The 19,935-nt window shown below is 33.3% G+C and overlaps 2 protein-coding genes and 1 long non-coding RNA gene across 6 annotated transcripts in view; 1 reads left to right on the top strand and 2 right to left on the bottom strand.

The window, feature by feature from the left end:
- Positions 1–19,935, bottom strand: part of LOC126754039 (dual specificity protein kinase splA) — a 588,793-nt gene that overhangs the window by 80,066 nt on the left and 488,792 nt on the right. For 2 of the 4 annotated variants that reach the window (XM_050465894.1, XM_050465895.1), the window contains exon 1: positions 13,397–14,509. The exons of 1 other annotated variant lie outside the window; for it this stretch is intronic. In XM_050465894.1, the coding sequence (XP_050321851.1) occupies positions 13,397–13,566 (170 nt within the window). In that variant the 5' untranslated portion in view covers positions 13,567–14,509. Of the gene's footprint in view, positions 1–13,396; positions 14,514–19,935 lie in introns of those variants that run through there. One more of the 4 variants, XM_050465897.1, reaches the window with a different exon arrangement.
- LOC126754054 (uncharacterized) overlaps positions 1–19,935 on the top strand; it is a 155,289-nt gene that overhangs the window by 133,991 nt on the left and 1,363 nt on the right. The window lies entirely within an intron of this gene.
- LOC126754043 (F-box-like/WD repeat-containing protein ebi) lies at positions 15,708–18,328 on the bottom strand. Its single transcript, XM_050465906.1, has 3 exons — positions 18,061–18,328; positions 16,930–17,999; positions 15,708–16,851 (listed from the first exon to the last, which is right to left on the bottom strand). The coding sequence occupies exons 1-3, from the start codon at positions 18,116–18,118 to the stop codon at positions 16,006–16,008; spliced, it is 1,974 nt and encodes a 657-aa protein (XP_050321863.1). The 5' UTR covers positions 18,119–18,328; the 3' UTR covers positions 15,708–16,005.

The raw sequence follows: 19,935 nt of genomic DNA, 5'->3' as shown, positions 1-19,935 counted from the left end.
ACCCTGGTGCACTGTTAATGAAAAATTAGCCGAAGCGAGTCAGTTTCTCATTGACAGAGAAGATATTGTCTGGGAGAAGCTATCATATAATGTAAATCATTTCGCCATCTAAAATATTCAGTTTGTATACCATATATATTTTTGCAATTTTAAAAAATTTCTGAATTTATATGATATCCCAATAAAAATTTATCGGGTTTAATATTAATAGATATAATTGAGTCATTATATACATACATATGTATGTATGTATCTAATAACTAAGGTTATGATGGTTCAAATTTTTGGGGAATTATGTTCATTAGTTCTTGATGTAACTTTAAAAATATTTAGAAAAAGGATCAAGGAAAAAAATGTTATTTGCTGTTGTAAACGTTAGCAGAACCCGAATGTAAACTAATAACTACCAACCGACTCACTTAAACTTATAGGGAATGAATTTTATTTAAGACCACTCAAAATTTATATTTGCAAGCTGATAATCAAATGTTTTCTCTCATCCAATACCCTTTGCCGCAGGGTGTGCCAACTACTTATGTTGTTCGCACAACATGCCACAAAAACAAGAGGTGTCTTAGGCACAAACCCCTACATAATTGTAGGTAAAGCGTTTCATTTATCTAGATTGCGGTAAAACACGCAAATACTTGTGACTGGCGGAAAAACAAATAAACCAAAACGTATGTATGTGTGTATGTAGGTACACTATAAGTAAGTACAAACAACGCAGAACATATTGAATTATTGCTAAATGTTCTAAAGCATAACAATTGTACTTCATATTTTGCTGATAACTACCTGAGCGTGAACAAACGGACGTACAAACTCATACTTTATTATAATTATTAATCAGCCGTCAACTTGAGGCGCCAAAGAGTCTTTGTCGCAAAGCCCCAAACATAAAATTTATTGCCCAATTGTTAGCTGGAAGCCAAATGATAATAGCACCATTCTGATGAAAACACATTTATTCCAAATAATTCTTTAAATCAGCAGTGTCACGTCTGTTTAGTAAGCCTTTGTCATGCGATATGTATGTATGTATGTAATGGGCAAAATTAAGCTGGGTGAAAATGCTTGACAAAATGACAAATCAATATATATACATATATGAAGAATAGAAAGAAGAGTTAATGAAATCAATCACTTATACAATTCAATGGCGAAACAGATTGGTTGTCTGGTTTAGAGTAATTAACTGCATGGGTCATTATAAGTTTTTAAGAATGTTTGGGAGATAAGAATTATTTTACAGTAAATATTTAAAAAATCTGTAAAAATTGTATTTATTTTTATTGTTTTCCTTTTATCAAAACTTTCACAGAGGAAAGTCGCTGGAATTAAAATTTTTGGAGGGTAAAAATCTGGGTCAACTACGGTAGATAGGCCAAAAAATAGCCGTAACAACAGAAAATATTTCAGAATACGAAAAATAATCGTAATTTTTTAAGAATATAATATATGAAATAAATGTGTGTATATTCACAATTTTTAACGTGCTTTGTTTTGAATGTACAAATACTATATATGTAATTATAATCATAGCTTTTTGTATGTTTTCAAAACAAGCACAGTAATTCTATTCTAATGTCATTTTAGCAGCTGAGTGTTTTACAGTTTTTTTATATTCTAAGAATTTCACACTGATAATTTATAAATATTTTATATAATCTTTTTTTAATATAATAAATATTTTCAGGCACCAAATGAAGTATGTCACTCTAAAATTTTGTTGTTATATTCTATATGACTCATAATAATGTGCAATCGTTCCAAGAATATTTTTGGTGGAATGTTCAAATAAGTCTATATTTAAAATACAAATTAAATTGCTAAGATTAGCATAATTTTTTTTGCTTAGTATAGAAATACATACATATATTTACCGGGAAGCAAATTTTATTACTGATACGTTTCTGTATTAATTATAAATTTCAGAAGTCGTGATTAAAATTGTATAAATATATAAGTACATATGTATGTATGCATAATACATCAAATTACCGAAGGCGAAATTTCACTTAAATTAAACACGCCATATAATAACGATTTGGAGCTCACAAAGCAAAATAGAAATTTTACATTAAGTATTGAAACGAAAATTCGAAATATTTATCTTCTTTTATAACCAATCAAGCAAAATTTTACTTTATTTCACATGGTCTCTCAATTTTATTAAGATAACTTACATATTGGCCGATATATGCGGTATAAAGTCACCCGGAAGTTCGAAAATCTTTATTTTAGGTATATGCTCACAGAAGTTACAATTTTTGTAAGGATTCAACTTGTCATGTCATCCTGATCATTTATATATATTATACGTACATATCGTCACCTAAAATGCAAAAAAACGTACCAATATTTTCGAAAATTTACAGTGGCGTGAATGAAACACGAAATAAAATGGAACAAGAGTGAAACAAATTTTTAATATTGGTTAAAACTGGTTCATATATGAGCAAAAAACTTGAAAATGTTGGACATATGAAATATTATGTAAGTAATTTGAAGTAGTGAATCGTAATCTATACGAAACTCAATTTCGAACTTTTGGATGATGCGTTATTTTGCATTTTAGGTGACGATATATAACCCTACAGGTATATCTATAACGGTTAGTTGTAGGTGATACGTACATACGAATTATACTTTATAGCAACATGTTGCAAAAGTAAGTAATGTTAAGCTTAATACAACTTTCGACTGTAATGAAAGTATGAAGTACCGTACGCTGACACATTTAATTATTTGTAAGTAAAATTTAACCCAAGTTTAAATGCAAATGTACATACATACATATACATATGTATATGTAGAATACATGTATACTTATATCACATGTATATATTTCTGTATTTATTTAAACATATCTACATATTTATATACGACTAAAATAGAGCTGAACTTTGACTATCAATAAATGCTAGAGTATTAAAGTGCAAGATGCTTCGAGGACAGAAACAATAGCCAAAATTGTACTACTACATTTGTACAATTGTTGCATACAGCAGTGACTTTATTAATGGAAATAAAATTTAATAAATTTTCGAAAAAACCATACTTTTTTGACTTTCCTGTTTTTTTTTTAATGGTACATAAAAATTTTGTTTGCTGTAAATCATAATTCGCACTATATATACATAGTATATATAGTATACATACATACATATGTATGTATTATATCAAATGTCAAGTAATCCGGTTAACCAGAACTTGAAAATCATGACAACTTTTGAAAAGTAATTTTCGAAAGAAACGTGTATAAAATTTCAGATAAAATTTACACAATTTCACGAGGATAATTAAAATGTTGGCTAATCCTCTTAAATTCACTTCGGAAAAAAAAATAGTTTTCAAATTTCTACACCAAATTACCCTCTTAAATACAACAAATATCAATCATATATTATATAACATTTTTGTGATAGATTAAAATAAAATAGATAAAATCGTAAATATATATGTATATATATGTATATGTATATACATTTGCTATATAATATTTAATGTCGTTTTTAGCTGTTCAACAGTCCTTTGCCCGAAAAACATAAATACATAAACGCGCTCGTTTCTATTATGTAGACCTGACTGTCGTGAGAAACTGTATATATTGAAGTTGTATCTAATGCTATGACCAGCACTACATATACTAAACATGTCGTTCCAAATAATGTCAAAAAAAGTGAAACAAACAAGTGACTTATGCAAAGACATGAAAATAATGGTGTGGTGAATTCAAGTGGTCAAATTACAGTAGACTCCCAACACCTAAGAAGTACCTTGCGAAATGTAATAAGGTTATTCTCTTGCTCTTGCAAAACCCTTGCACGGTGCACGAATTGCCAATTTTTCCACCTAATGCAAAGGCGTTGTGCCGCAGAAAAATATTTGCAAAGACTGTAAAATATGTCAGACCAAAACCCATGTTTATTTCCGTGCAATGACAGGTAAAAAAATAATTACATCCCTGTGCTAGTTGTCGTTTTACTTAAATACATATTTTGACGTTAAATTGTTGAGGAAGGTAAATTTTAAATAGATTTTATAATTTCTATTTAAATTATAAAGATTTGTTGCAGTTTTTTCTGTTAAGAATGAATGCAGAAGGTGCGCCAAATTCACAATAGCCATGCACAATAGTCATTTACAATAAATTGACCGAATCAGCCGTTAATATATCACTAGATTCTGCAGTGGGTGCTCTCGTGCCCTTGTATATTTCGGTATAGGATTTTTGCAATCTGCAATCTTGTAAGAGCAAGGAATCCCCCTAATGTCTTTAAAATGCAAACAAGCACATTTACACAGATAGTTATAAACAATAGATGTATGTATGTGTACATTTTATTTTTATTTCTTTATTTTATACAAGTAGTTGTAACCCGCAGCGAATTCCCAGAGCTCGAAAAGCCAAATAACTAACTTTACAAATCGAACGAAATTGTTCGCATCACGCTGTGTACTGGTCTGCTCACCTACTTGTTTCTCGCAAGTAGGTCTGGCTTCGCAGCAGACAGCAGATGTGTAAACGAAAGAAGAAAAGGTAAGGTACAACCTTATCTTAGCAGAGAAAAGGTAAAGATAGACTGGTTGAATAGAAAAAAGATAATACTAACACAGTTTAGTGTTTTGTTTAGTTAGTTTTAGTGTTATTTTTAACCAAAAAACTTTTTTTAATTCAAAAACTGAAATGAAACGGGAATAAATAAAAGATTTACGTCCATATTTCTAACTAAAAAAATAAATTTTTTATTTAGGTAATTAAATATAAATAAGACAAAAATTAAAAAAAAAAAATCATTAAAAATGTGTTAGAGCGGTCAGGAAACGTTATAACTAATGCTCTATAATAAAAAAAAACAACAAAAATTAAAAAGGAAACTCATGGTCGTCAAAAAAACTGGTTTGATTGATGATCACCGTGTACTTCTCTTTACAAACAAGGACACTTATTCTGAGATGGTGCTATCAAAAAGATAACGACCCGAAACATACTTCGAGGTAGGTATCAGAATGGTTCAAGGATGCAAATGTGACCTGTATGCAATGGCCTAGTCAACCCCCTGATCCCAATCCGATTTAGAACTTGAGGACTGACCTTAAGAGGAGATTGGAAGCTATTGTGGTGGAAAGTAAAGGAACTTTGAGATGATACCCCATTGGAAACCTGGCAAAAATAAATTCTATCCATGCAGAACAGAATTCGAAAGCTTATGAAAAAACACGGAGCATATACAGATCATCAAAAACTCGTGGACAGAATAAAAGATAAACTGAATTTTTTTTTTTTTATTTAGAAAAAAAATATTTTACATTCATTGTTTTGATGAATGCTACATCTTGTTTTGAAAAAAGGTTTAATAAAGTAATGCAATGATGTAATTAAGCAACCAGTTGATACAGAGTATTACAGTTTTGTTCACCTAACTGTTGTACGTATTGTTATATATGTACATATATATAAATGATCAGGGTGACGAGAAAAGTTGAAATCCGGTTGACTGTCTGTCTGTCCGTCCGTCCGTGCAAGCTGTAATTTTGGTAAAAATTGAGATATCTCGATGAAACCTGGTATATGGGTTCCTTAGTTAGGTGTAAGCGGACCACTGCCACGCCCTCAAATCGTCATTAATCGAAAACATTTCAAATGCCATAACTAAGCATTTAAATAGGATACAAAGCTGTGATTTGGTACAGAGGATCGCAGTAGGAAGGAGCACCTGCAGGCAAAATTTTGGGCGTGGCCCCGCCCTCTAACAAGTTTAATGTACATATGTATCTCCTAAACCACTTAAGCTACAACAACCAAATTTACTGAGAACAAATCTTATAAGAACTTCTACCGAGGATACAACTTTGAACGAATAATGTCCTCAGTGTATGCCACCTTATGGCCAAAAATTGTTTAAATCCATTAAAAACTGTTCAAGCCCTAGGTACCGAATATTTAGACCACGGTACCTATGTATAATTGACTTTTGATCGAAAATGTTTGTCAAAGTGTAATATACTTGTATATAACTGAAATCCTTCTCTTATAATGGTATGAGAAAGCTTTATAAAGATTTCTACCCCATATATTAAAGATTTTCACTTTTGGTGACTTTCGGGACCGCATACCAACTGTATATCGATAAAATTTAGTACGTGACATTTGGAAATGGAAATTCGGACAACAACCACGCCTGTTTTACTACAACACATATTTTTGCCTAAAATAGATAAATTGATTCGTATATCAAGAAACAATATATTATAAGTCGAACATGCGGCTGACTTTACTCCAATGATTTGTCTTACATCATGGTATGCCTTGTTTTGATGTTGCAAAAATTGTTTAAATAAAAATGTTCTCCGAATATTAGACCACGGTACCTATTGTTGTATACTTGTATATATGTAAGAAATCCTTCTCTGATAATGGTATGCCTGCATGTATTTCAAAAAATTTACCCCCATATACTTAATATAAAGATTTTCGAACTTCCGGGTAACTTTGTACCGCATACATATGTATATCGACCAATAGGTGAGTTATCGAAATGAAAATAAGAGAGCGTGTTTTACTCATAACTGTATATATTTTTGCCTAAAATAGATAAATTTGAGCGAAAACTTGGCCTAGCCCTTATGAAACTAATATCAGGATTTTCGAACATGCGGCTGACTTTACTCCATATGATTTGTCTTACATCATATTTACCTTGTTTTGATTCTTGCAAGTTGTAAGAGTATAAAATGTTCAGTTTCACCCGAACTTAGCCCTTCCTTACTTGTTTTACTTGCAAATATTCCATAGTTATTAAGTAAAAACTGCTTACACCTATTATTTGGTCCATAAGTGTATATGTCAGAATATTTTTCAAAATAATATACATACATATATTAATATATTTCTTTCACATCAGAGCAGCACATATCATAGATCAGGTTTCTTTCCCAGAAAATATTTTTTTTTTTTTGTATTTTCAAAACCCAAACTAGGCTTTTCTTCTATAATAAAATTTTCCATTTAAAATAAGTGAATATTTTGATATCCTCTTTTTCAGATAACTCTATTTAAATATGCTGGTCTTTTTAAATTTTGGCAGCTGTTTGTTCGATTCGGCGCTCTATAAATGTTTATCAAACAAAGAAACTAGTATCTACTTCGAAGTTATTTTTTTTTATTCGCAGCTTTCTTAATATGGCGGTTAGGTACTACTTCGAAGAGTCACTATATTTACACATCACTATTGTTTCAAGGAAACCTGGTAATATACCGTTATTTATTAAACAGCAAAATTTCTACGCGCAAAGCTGAAGGGGTAATTATCCTATAAAATAATAGTAAGCGATAAGAAATTAATGAAAAATACCAACTCCAGTTAATGTCGGTAAATGGCAAAAACCGCATCGAAAACCTGACAGAAATACTGTATACATATGGTATGTATGTTTGTATGTACATACATATGTATGTAGCTTTAAGATTAAACAGGATTGCGCGACGATAGCCAACGGAAATTATAGTGACTTGTGCGATTTTATGTTATAGAAGTGTGTATGTTTTCTTAGACAAAATGTTTGGCTTAGATTATGCCCAACACAAGTATTTGCAACGGATACGTCAATCTCGTCGCTAATAGTTTATTGAGCATTTCCGCGTACAAAATGTAGCAAAGGAAACAAAATATTTGTAAACAACCACGTACATACTTATGTATGTGTATGTGTATGTAAGTTTGTATGCATGGGCATTTAGGCATGCCCACTTAACTGCGGCTACAAGCACGCATTTAATAATATACATACTTACAAATGTTAGTATGTATGTAGCTCGTGTGAGCGCAATAAATTAATGCGTGCACAGTTTGTGAGTGAATGGCAGTCTAACAACTTCCTCATCTTCTCCCTTCCGCGTTAATTCTTTGCTGCTGCTGCAACAAGTTTTTGTATTTAAGCCACACCAGCAGCAACAACCAGTCATCAACCTATTTAATCTGTGCCACATCAAATGCGACCTGATCGCCAGCACTGTGACGACTCATTTGCTATAGCAGGTAGAGGGGTACAACGAAGTGGCGGAGTCACAAATGCAACAGTGGAATTCAGCTTAAGTAAATTGGGTCATTCGATCGTTAGAGCTAGAGTGAGAACCTATGCAACTAACACAAGACGAGCAGAAAATATATACATACATATGTACATATAAATAAGAATATACATATTTTTTGTCTTCATTGATGGAAATATAAAAATTATAAAAAGGGATTCCAGACACAGTTGAGATACAGCATGACAACATATGGTTTGTGCGTATCCATGCGGGGCTTCGCTTTGCACAGAATTCCATCATTTTAATATGTTAAGCATACAGAATTACATACCATACATTTGCAAGTGCTTCGAAGCGTAAAACTGAATCTATGTAGATATGTATATTTTACAGTTCTGGAGTGTTGCATTACATGACATGTTCATTATCCAGTATATTTATAATGATGTGCGTGGCTGTGGTCTCAAACACACGTGCCACACTGCCCTGATAAATATGTCATATGAGCGAGCACTTCTGCGCCAAAACCGAAATCTACAATTTCAATGAAAAAATAAAAGCTGACATTAAACTAGCGTCAACCTATTTGCATTTTTATTGATCTCAATTAACCGATATACTGAAGTGTATGAGGTGTATGCTTAGAAATCGTACAATTTTTACCATATGTGTGTACATACACACATACGTAAAAATTTACATAACTAAGCATGTATATATGTACATACATATATAGTAGATAAATTATAAAATGAGGCGCCCAAGTTTTGTGACCTAAATATCAATTAAGTGTAATAACTAAATCATCTTTTCAATTGGAGTAGTTGTATGAAAAGTTTTCCTGCACTTATTATTCGAGGTGATGTAATTTTGAACTACAAACAAAACTGCTAACTATTTATTTTCCCCTTCCCACGACAGCCAGGACTACGTAACCTAGTCAGAAATCTTCATAATTATTTGAGAATTTTTTTTTTTGTTGAACAATTATTATTATTTCAGGGCAAATGCCTGTTTATATGCAATGTCTACGTTAAGACTAAAGGTATTCTCTCAACAGTTTTGGGGAAGGTTATTGCGATACAAACCGTTCACCTCATTCAAATCCGGGTAGGTGAGGTTTCATGGGACCGATTCCAAACCTTCGAAATTTTAAATAAGATTACATTTACAAACTGAAATCTAATATATACGAGGGCTGTCTGATAAATAACCGACCTAACCATGATGCACGCGACTTTTTCAAATTTTTTTTTTTTTTTTCTACATAGTCTCCTTGTAACTCCACACACTTCTCCCAGCGATGCTCCCATCTCTGCAACCCTTCCAAATAGAGCGCTGGAAATGTTCAAGCGCGCACGTTTGTGGTCTATCGTAAGCAAACGCGGCACCCAACGCGCGGACAGCTTTCTCATGCCCAAAACTTGGTTTAATATGTGACAAACACGTTCTTTTGACATCTTCATAATCTCAGCTATTTCCCTAACTTTAATCCGGCGGTCGTCTAGTACCAATTGATGAACTTTAGCGATGTTATCGTTACTGGTTACAGTTTTTGGACGCCCAGGACGTTCATCATCTTCCAAGCTCCTGCGACCACGTTTAAATTCAGCTGCCCAAAATTTTTCGGTGGTAAACGAAGGTGCAGAGTCACCATACACAGAGTCCAACTCATCTTTGATTTGTGAAGGCGTATTGCCATTCAAAAATAAAAATTTAATTACAGCTCGATATTCAATTTTTTCCATTTTGGGGAAATCACCGAAATAGACTCACAAAAACGACTGTCAACAGATAATTGCGCAAGATAAATTTCTGAAATTTTGGCGAGTAGCTATTATGATAGGCACAATTTGAAGTAGAAACTTTTTTTCAGATGTGCCGCTAGCTTCCCTCCTAGTTGTATATATCAAACCCAGAAAAATACTCCTAGCTAAGGAAATTTAGAAAAACGACAACTGTCGTTATATTATAAAAATTGAATGCATAGATTTATTTGAAAATGATGATAAAGAAAACAAAAAACATATAAATGGCACCTATTTGCTATAGTGGACCGATCTGCTGTGAACGATTTGTTTAGAGGTTGTAGCGTTTAGCATGGACAATAATCTATGCCAAATTTTCTGAATGTTTCTTGTGAAATAAAAATGTATTCCAGACAAGAACTTGACTTTCATAATTCAGTTTGTATGACAGCTATATGTTATAGTGGTTCCATATCGGCGATTCCGGCAAGTGTGTAGTTTCTTGTACAGAAAAGGATGTGAATCAGAACGAAATCTCAAAAACTGCAGAACTAGTTCATGTACATATGTATATACAGACAGACAAAATTTACTTTGCTCGTCACGCTGATCATTTATAGTATATGTATACCCCGTTCATGGTATTGCGATGTTATAACCCTACTTTTGAAACTAATATTCAGCAACAATAGGGTTCAAATTGAGAATATTATTCTCGTACTGAGAAATATAACTATAGTATTTAAATCAAGTTCAAAGTAAATTTTGAAGACTACATAAATATGAAACCTCACTGAATAAATAAGCCACAAGTATTAAATTTCACAACCAGGATGGTAGGAAAGAGCTTTACAGAAGGTGTAAAAATAGGACAATGGTGAAATTCGCCTTTCCAATCGGTAAAATCGGGCCATTACTTCCCTTAACTCCCATACACCTAATATAAACATTGTAGAACTGCCGGTTAACTTTATTCCGCATCTATTGGCCAATAAGTAAGAAATCTTAGCAAATTTAATTGAAAGGACTTATATTATTAGATATAGCATACATACCTAATAATATACCATAATGGTGTAATATATTTATATTTTGATATATATCCATGAACATAACAAAATATTCATATACCTGGCAATTGCATGTCATTTATTCGCAAAACTATGTCATCAACTGTTTAAACTTGGTCGTCAACTTGAATGGAAAAATTGATATGGAGACATGGAGACGGTGTTCAAATTCTTGATCGTATATGAGATATAGGATAAAAATCCGGGTTTGTTCATGTTACTTAGACGCGACTGTCGTGGAAACGGGGTTGACTTTACTCGTTATATATTGTTGATGGTATGTTAGGTGCCTTAAAGAAACTAAAATTGGGTCAGATATACCCAGCATCTTTATATGATTAATTTATCAATTCCAGTTTAAATTAATTATATTAAAGAGAATATGTTCAGTTACAAAAACAGATAAAATTGGGTCAATGCTGCTCCTATTTCCTATATACCCATTAAATATTTTCAAACCTCCGCCCTTTATATGATTAATATTATCAATTCCACGTTCAACATATTAAATTAATTATATTAAAGAGAATATGTTCAGTTACACCTCTAATTTAACCCTTCCTTACTTGCTTAATATAAAGTTTTGCACCAATTGAAAATATTTTCCCGCCTTATGTTCTCGGCATTCCGAGTAATAAAATCAAACTGATCGCACACTTTGGAAAGGCGCCGTATATATGGACCCTTTTGCAAGAAATTATCGTAAATATGTTATCCTCAAATTCACTTTCTAATACAAATTATCTTGAACAACCCTTTAGTTGGAAATGTATTTTATCTGAAACGTGTTTAGTTAAGTCCCAAACTGAGTTTATGGTTTTTAAGTTTGCAATAACCTCACAATCGCGCTTTGACAACATATGTATATATGTACATATGTAAGTACATTGAATAAAAGATATATGTAAGTACATACAATATTTGTTCCTAATTTTCGAATTAAACAAGTTTCCCAATTTCTGATCGGATCGGATTGACTTTTGTACCGTCCATTGCTATATGTAAAAAATAATCTTCGATATCATTATATTACTGTATATTTCTAGTTTGTACACACTCATATTCGAGCGAACATACATATACATACACATACATACATATGTATGTATACACATCTCACTAATAGCATTTATAATGCGATTTATATAAACAATATGTTCATATAAATTATGCTCAACCAGGTAAAATTTTTGATACTTTTTAACGCTAAATATACAAATATACATTTATCCATTTTGAAACAAATAAACGTGTATATTTAATAGAACTAGGTGTATGTAAACTTTATTGGTCACTGTATACAGATATGCAAAAGCGGGTATTTATGCATGTACATGTGCATACATACATGTGTATAAGAAAGTATTGTCGCTTTGTATGCAGTCATGGCCATGACTTAATGGTTTAGAAATCATTAGTAAACATAAAAAGTTTTCTGATGAACAATTATGTTTGAAAGCAAGACATTGAATATGAAGCAACACTGCACAAATGTATGTATGTATGTACCTAACTACAAACCGAACCGAACGAACCGCGGCAGTGTTTTTGTCCGGCTAAAAGAGCTGTCCATAAATGGGGACGTGGCAAAAACGACAAAACAGTCGTCGTTTAGCGTCAAAAGCTGCAACTCAGAACTATATTTCTATTATACTAATAAATGCGAGCCAAATGAATGATAAGTTGAGCCACCGTGTACTAGACGACGCCAGCGCAAGTCAATTTGTTTGCTGTGACAATTTTCGTTTTGTTCTTAAAAAAACCGTGTTAAAACACCAAAAATTAATAAGAATTTAAAAAGCGGGAACTATAAATTGTACACAATTTTCTTGACAAATTTTATGAAATCTTCTCTGTGTACGGTCATAGCAACCAACTCATGTCCGTTTATAGGAATTGTTTTTGTATACAAATATAAAAAAAGGTTGTATTCATGAGATTTGTCCAGTCCAGGAAATGTCCGGCTATGAGGAATGCCCATGGACTGGGTAATTTCACTCCAAATCTTTGATCGTGATCGCAATTGCAAATTTAAACACATATGTATGTATTTACTTTGAAATATACTCCTCTTCAAAAAAACAGGTCCGATGTCTTACAGATAAATCTGTAAGCCTTTTAAACTTGTTAACCAAATTCAAAGAATTCTCAAATCATGAATCATCGATAAAGAAACCACTGACAAAACTTGTAAAAGTTTAACCAATCTCAAATTATGCTATACATATGCATTGCCAACAGTTTTTGGAACAACTTTAACTTTATAACCGGTATTACAATAAGGGACGTTTTCTCAAGGTCTGCTAACCATTTATCCGTTAAGTTCTGGTAAAGAACCTTTTTTACCAGAACTTAACTGGCAGATGGCTGCGAAATTTTATAAATTTCCCAATGATGAAAATCCTTAAATCCTTTTCCGAAATACGTTTAAATTGTATTTGCCATTTAACGGCGAATTAAATATTATTTTAAGCACTCATGCACTAGCATGTATAAAACATCTCATTTCATTAAGGATAGTTTATATATTTACTTACAGAACTCCTGAACACCTGGTACAAACGAAAGATCCAATTGTCATGTTGACGTACGTGGGACCCTTCTGGCCACAATCGAAACATTGCTTATTACCACCACCGTTGGTCACTAGTTCTCTCAATACCTGCAGATACTTGTCATCCTGTTTCTTGCGAACCACAGCTGCCATATCCGCAATTTGTAATGAATGTAACTGCTTAGAGGAACTAATTTGGGAATGAATGCTGTTGTTTTGTTGTTGCTTTTCCCTGCGTATTTGTTGTATTATATATGGTTCCGCAGTTGCCGTTTTGATCCCCGTGGCTGTTGCTGTTGCTGTTGCAAATTCAGCTTCACTGTCTGATGACGCAAATCGCTCTGTATCCGATGGTGGATTAGAGACGGACGTCCCTTGGGGATCCGTAATTTCGGAATGTAATGAAGAGTTGTAAACAAAAACGAATTGAATTTTGTTGCCTTGTTTTGTTTTTTCTTAAGTATTGGAAAAGGCGACACAGTTCTTTGAAAATTTATGTAAATTTTTGAAAATCAATTAATTTCACACGGTAGATTTTCCCATATAATTTTTATAATATTTTGCCCAGAATATAAACTCCAAACCACGTTGATTAAGAACACATAATATATGTATATTTGGGAGCACAAAATCACACAACTACACTTTTACGTACTCTGCGCAACCAACCAAACAACTTATTTATGCAACTGCCACTGCCACTGACACTTTTTACAATGAATCCGCATACCATACCAATTCATCGACAAGTAGTTAGGCTCGTTAAATATTTGTGTGTATATGTATATATACTTGTAAATTTTTCTAATTATTTACACACTGCACTTTGCAAACAAACAAAACACCTTTTTATATATTATTATAATTACTTAAAAATATTGCTTTATGCTTTATATTTAACTGATGAATTTTCGCAATTGAAGCGGTAATTTCGCGTTTCTTGAGGAAAAGTTAGTTAATAAATATTAGCTAACAACAGATAACAATAAGGACCGTAATATAAATTCCACAACAATACATCAATAAGCCACCAAATCTAACAAATCTACTACCTCTGCTCTTTTTGCTCAACTGAAAAATAACTTTTGGACTAGTTAACGTCAAGAGAAATCTTCCGAGTCCAGTGTTGTCCAACGCACACTTAACACTACTTTTTTCAGGTACGGATAGTTTAGGCCATTTCAAAGTGGTGTGTTCTTTTCAGATTAAAGTAAATATTTATATTTTTTGAATAATTGGCAGCATTTTCGTCGAATTTTAGCAAATAGGTTCACTATTAAAATCCTTTAAATCCCTTCGGTAAGCTTAATTAAAAAGCAATTACATGCGAGAGTGGAAAAAGTTTCAATACAACACTTTTGAATGCGTTTGCAGATCTTTGTAATGTTAATCTACGTTTAGGTATAGATTAAAGGTGAGATGGTGAAATTAACAACTCTTACATATGTTTATTATCAACATATTTATTATTGATGACAATATTATAAATAAGTTTTATAAATAAAATAATAACACAGAAAAATATTCAGTTTCGTACACCTTAATCGATGTATTTGTGATGTATATTATGGTTTCAGATAGTACCTACTGACATAATTAACAGGAACGCATTGTTGTGCATACGACAACCTAGCGGCGAGCATCATAACAAAAGTATTTTTGCGGACTCATAGCCAAACCAATACGAAATGGAGGAAACAAAGGGGACAATCAAAGAACAACTTGGTTTTCAGTCACAATTCAACTGCAAAGTTAAGGAAAATTTAACGAGATTTGTCGTCCATCGTTTCACAAACAAATGTGTTATCCTAGTTACACAGTACGGGGGTATTCCAAATTTATACTTGGTTCAATTTGATGCGAACGATGAACATGACAAACGCATTTCACCTTTGGTAAGGCAGAAATTATTTATGAAAAATATTTTATAACGCTTGTACAATTTAGAATATATCGGAGCTACACACGTCGGTGCCAGTGACTATGAAATGCTTGTTGGGTGTTGACCAAATGGAAGTACGCGCCGGTATACAGTTCTTAATCAACAGAACTAAACTAAGCCAATGTAAAACTGAAATTTTAATTACGCTTGGACTGAGAGAAACTAACGGTGATGTCCTTAAAGAAATAGCAGATATTCTTGATAGAAAAGCGTTGTAGAATCTCTTGTTAATTTACTTATAATAAAATATTTTTTTAAGGCGAATTACTATATGTTATACATACAAATAATTAAAATAACAATGAAACTCTATCTTAAATCCTCTTAGTCTAGAAATAACACGTTCAGCAGATCATTGCAAATATTTATTGAACGAAGCAGTTAAATAGGAAACAAAGCACAAAACATACATATTAACCGGTAGTTCTGGAAACTCGATCTGCAAATATTTTGGGCCTTGTAAATATTATTTCATAAAATTATAAAAATATACTAAATATTATACTTAGAAATCTACATCAAATCCAATAAATATAATTTTAATGATTATAACTAATGTTTTTCTTTTAATGCTTCATTCTTGTAATTTAATGTTCAAATACTATGTTATTAATAATTGTTCATATATCATAGAATAGTTAAACTAAATCCTATATTTTTCTTAAATCCAACACAAAAACGCTACCATCCGAAGCGCTGGCTCCCACTTTAGTGCCCTTGGAATTCCAACAGACCTCAAAAATACCACCTGTGCCTTTGTAACTGTGTACTAACTGTCCCGACTGAGTACTCCAAATATGTACACATTTATCGAAACTTCCTGACGCTAAATATTTTCCATCTGGACTAAATGCTACCGAATAGACAGGCTCTGTATGTTTCGTAAGAGTATGAATGCATGTACCACGCTCAACATCCCATAGACGTACGGTGGAGTCAAATGACGCGGAAGCAAGTATTAGATTCGTGTTAGGATTTTGTGTTCCTGGTCCAGTGGGAGACCATTTGATTGTATAGATTTCCTTAGAATGTGCTTGTAAATCATGACAGCATTTGTCTTGCTTCATACTCCAAATTTTCAGTGTCATATCGTCCGAGCAGGAGGCAAGCAATTGACCCTGTGGACACCACTTTATAGCGTTCACCTCATTAGTATGACCTTTAAATGTTTTAATGGGCATATCTGAGCCAAGACGACACACATGGATACGTTGATCAGTACTGCACGAAGCGAATGATACATTTGTTTGCCAATCAACATCGAGTGCGGGTGCATTGTGGAAAGAAAATTGTTGGTTGCATTGTCCAGTAGAAGCATCCCAAATTATAGTAGTTTTATCAACACCAGCCGATAGTATATAATTACCCCTTTTATTCCATTTTAATGCAAATATTGGACCTTTATGTTGACCGAGAGTTGATGCTAAGCGACCATCAGTTTTCCATATGCGTGCGTACCCATCATAACTGCCAGTAGCTAGCAAGGTGCCATCGCACTACAAAAATGTAAGTTTTTAAATGTGTACATTTTTATTTGCAAGCAATATAATTTTTAAGCATTTACGTGTACCTACATTCCAATCTAATGATGTAACGTCTTTGTTGCTTGGAACTTCTGCACCTCCCTTTTGAATGCAATGTCGTAAAACTAATTGATTAGGGCTACTGGTTGCATCAGACATATCCCATATGCGTGCAGTGCTATCACCAGAACCACTTGCAAGAAGGTCTCTGCTGGGATTCCAGGCACATATGAATACTTCGCTCTCATGTCCACGTAAAACTGTTGCTTTTGAGGCAGGTATCTCAATTCCTTGATCGATATCCATTGGTTCTGTTCCTGTTGTTGAAGCAGTATTACCCAATTGTATCTGGGTCAAAATATCAGAGCTGCCTGGAGCTGGGTTATTATTAGCAGCACTGCCGCTTGAAGTAGTAGTAGTACCAGCTCCTGAAATATTTGTTCCAGTTGTTGAACCGGTCACTACTGAATTTGTGGTTGTTGTTGGTTCATTGACATTAGCGTTAGTGCCCGAGGTAATGCCGTTGTTGACATTTGTATTTGTTGTAAGATCATTTGTGGTTAAAGAGCTGCCAGATGTTGTTTCCGAGGGGTTGGCCTTTTTATTTCCTGTTGAAGATGTGTCATTAGTTGTCCCAGTTGTAGAATTAGCAGTTCCAACGGAGAGTGCACCAGATGTTGTACTATTTGCAGCTGAATTAGTATTACTATCAGTTTCATTAGAGTCAGCAGATGCGGATGGAGCTCCTCCCGAGTTTTGTTCATTGTTTGTCGAAGCTCCTGGAGCATTACCCTCGGATTTTACTTCCGATTTTACGACACCACCTGTTGTCGTCGACGATGCAGCTGTGCCACTGCTGTCTGTACTCGCTTTTCCAGGTTCTGATTTTACTGCTGCTGGTTTTGGTGGCTTTACTTCGGGCATAACGGCATCAATTAAACTTAATCCTTCAACTGAACGACCAGCTTCACCATCCTCTCCAACGCTCCATTCAACTTCTGTATACATTAGGCCTTTCTGAAGAATAGTGAGGAGAGCAGCCGGTGGTACCAAAGCGCCATTTATGTTGCTTTGTGAAATATGAGATTCCACACCAAACACAAAAGCCGAATGTACAAAACCTATTTAATGTTGACATTTTTAAAAATTTTGTGATATTTAGTGAAAAATATAACATTTTACCAGATTCTTGCAGATATCTATAAACCAAAAAGTTTACTTCGTCGCTGGAAAAACTCATTTTACGGCTACACTTCTTAATGTTCTGTCTACACTTTTTTATATATCCTTATACTAATATTTTCATCGAAACTTTTTCTTCCGTTTATTCTACATTATATCATGCATATTTTAGTGATATTTTTTAGTTGTATGCATAATTTAAGATATACAAAGGCTAAAATTAATCAATTCCGTGACTTTAACACTCACCGCATTTTTGACGTCTTAATAGGGGTATTCTCTTGCTCTTGTAAAACCCGGTGCACGGTGCAAGAATTGCAGATTTACAACGGCACAACAACAAACACACACAGAAAAATATTTGCAAAGGCTGTAAAATATGTCAGACCAAAACCTATGTATATTTGCGTGCAATGTCACGCAAAAATATAATTGCAACCCTGTTGTAGTTGCCATTTTACATAAAGACATATTACGTCGTTAAATTGTTGAGGAAGATAAGTTTTAAATGGATTTTATTATTTCTATTTAAATTTTAAAGATTTGTTACAGTTTTTTTTCTTAAAAATGTATGCAGAAGGTGCGCTAATTCACAATAGCCATGCTTAATAGTCATTCACAACAAATTGACCGAATTAGCCATTCATATATCACTAGATTCTGCAATGGGTGCTCTCCTGCTCTTGTATATTTCGGTATAGTATTTTTGCAATCTGCAATCTTGCAAGAGCAAGAGAATACCCCTATTGAGTTTTTATGTTACGTTTTTAAGTTAGCTGTGAAACGCAAAATAATTGATGTCACATAACGAAAATATACAGTAATTAAAGAAATATACGTAGCACTAATAAAAAAATCAAGACACATTTTATTTAATATTATCCAAATTGTATTGTATGTTTCCTATTTTTACATTTAATTATTTATGTTTGTGTTCTAACAACTTTATTTAAATTTTTTACATACAACATACAAAAGTTGGGCATCACTTGCAGATGTAGGCTATTGCGACTTGTCCATATACACCCCGGAAAAGGGAATTTCCGGGCCATCTATGCACAATGGAAAAACATAATTCATACCAAACGAATAACAATTAAGAGTAAAAAGATATTATATACATATATGACCATCTCTTTTTTATTTTTATTGTATTTATTAAAAATATTTCATAAAAACTAATTTCAAAGCACAGAAAAGTCTACATACTCCTTCATCAAGCATTTCGAAATATTAACATATTAAAAGAGGTAAGGGAAATAAACAAGTTTACAAAAAGGAAAGTTAACAATAGAAATCGTCAAAAGCATAAATTTGTGGGTTTTTTGCGTTTCAACAGGTAGCTCTTATTTCATAATAATTTAAATGACTAATAATTCTCTTAAATATGTACATATGTACATATATGTTAAATGAATACAAAGGCGAAATTTTTCAAAGGTAAGCTTCTGGCAGAGAACCTTTATAATAAAGAGGGGGTTCACCTACGGAGTTAAGGCGCTCAACTCAGTCTCGCACGTTTAGGCTCCTATGCAACCGTCGTAGCCCTAACCGAGAACTGCACAAATATCCAATCGGTCGCTTGTAGACCCTAACACAGTCTCGCACGTGTAGGCTCCTATGCAACCGTCATAGCCCTAACCGAGAACTGCACAACAACTACTTAACCATACCAATTGGCCAGTGACAACAGTACGCCGCACAGCCGTACTCTCACCGAGCAAATAAATTCGCAACAACTACTTAACCATACCAATTGGCCAGTAACAACAGTACGCCGCACAACCGTACTCTCACCGAGCAAATAAATTCGCAACAACTACTTAACCATACCAATTGGCCAGTGACAACAGTACGCCGCACAGCCGTACTCTC

The sequence above is a fragment of the Bactrocera neohumeralis genome, chromosome 3 (assembly GCF_024586455.1).
Source record: "Bactrocera neohumeralis isolate Rockhampton chromosome 3, APGP_CSIRO_Bneo_wtdbg2-racon-allhic-juicebox.fasta_v2, whole genome shotgun sequence".
Lineage (NCBI taxonomy): Eukaryota > Metazoa > Arthropoda > Insecta > Diptera > Tephritidae > Bactrocera > Bactrocera neohumeralis.
The sequence above is the reverse complement of the archived record's forward strand: the minus strand, read 5'-3'. Positions and strand labels throughout refer to the sequence as shown.

Coding starts and splice junctions, on each gene's coding strand:
- LOC126754043 (XM_050465906.1), bottom strand. CDS start 18,118: ATGAGTTTTTCCAGCGACGAAGTAAACTTTTTGGTTTATAGATATCTG. Junction 18,000..18,060: donor TAGATATCTGCAAGAATCTG/GTAAAATGTTAT, acceptor AACATTAAATAG/GTTTTGTACATTCGGCTTTT. Junction 16,852..16,929: donor TTACATCATTAGATTGGAAT/GTAGGTACACGT, acceptor ACATTTTTGTAG/TGCGATGGCACCTTGCTAGC.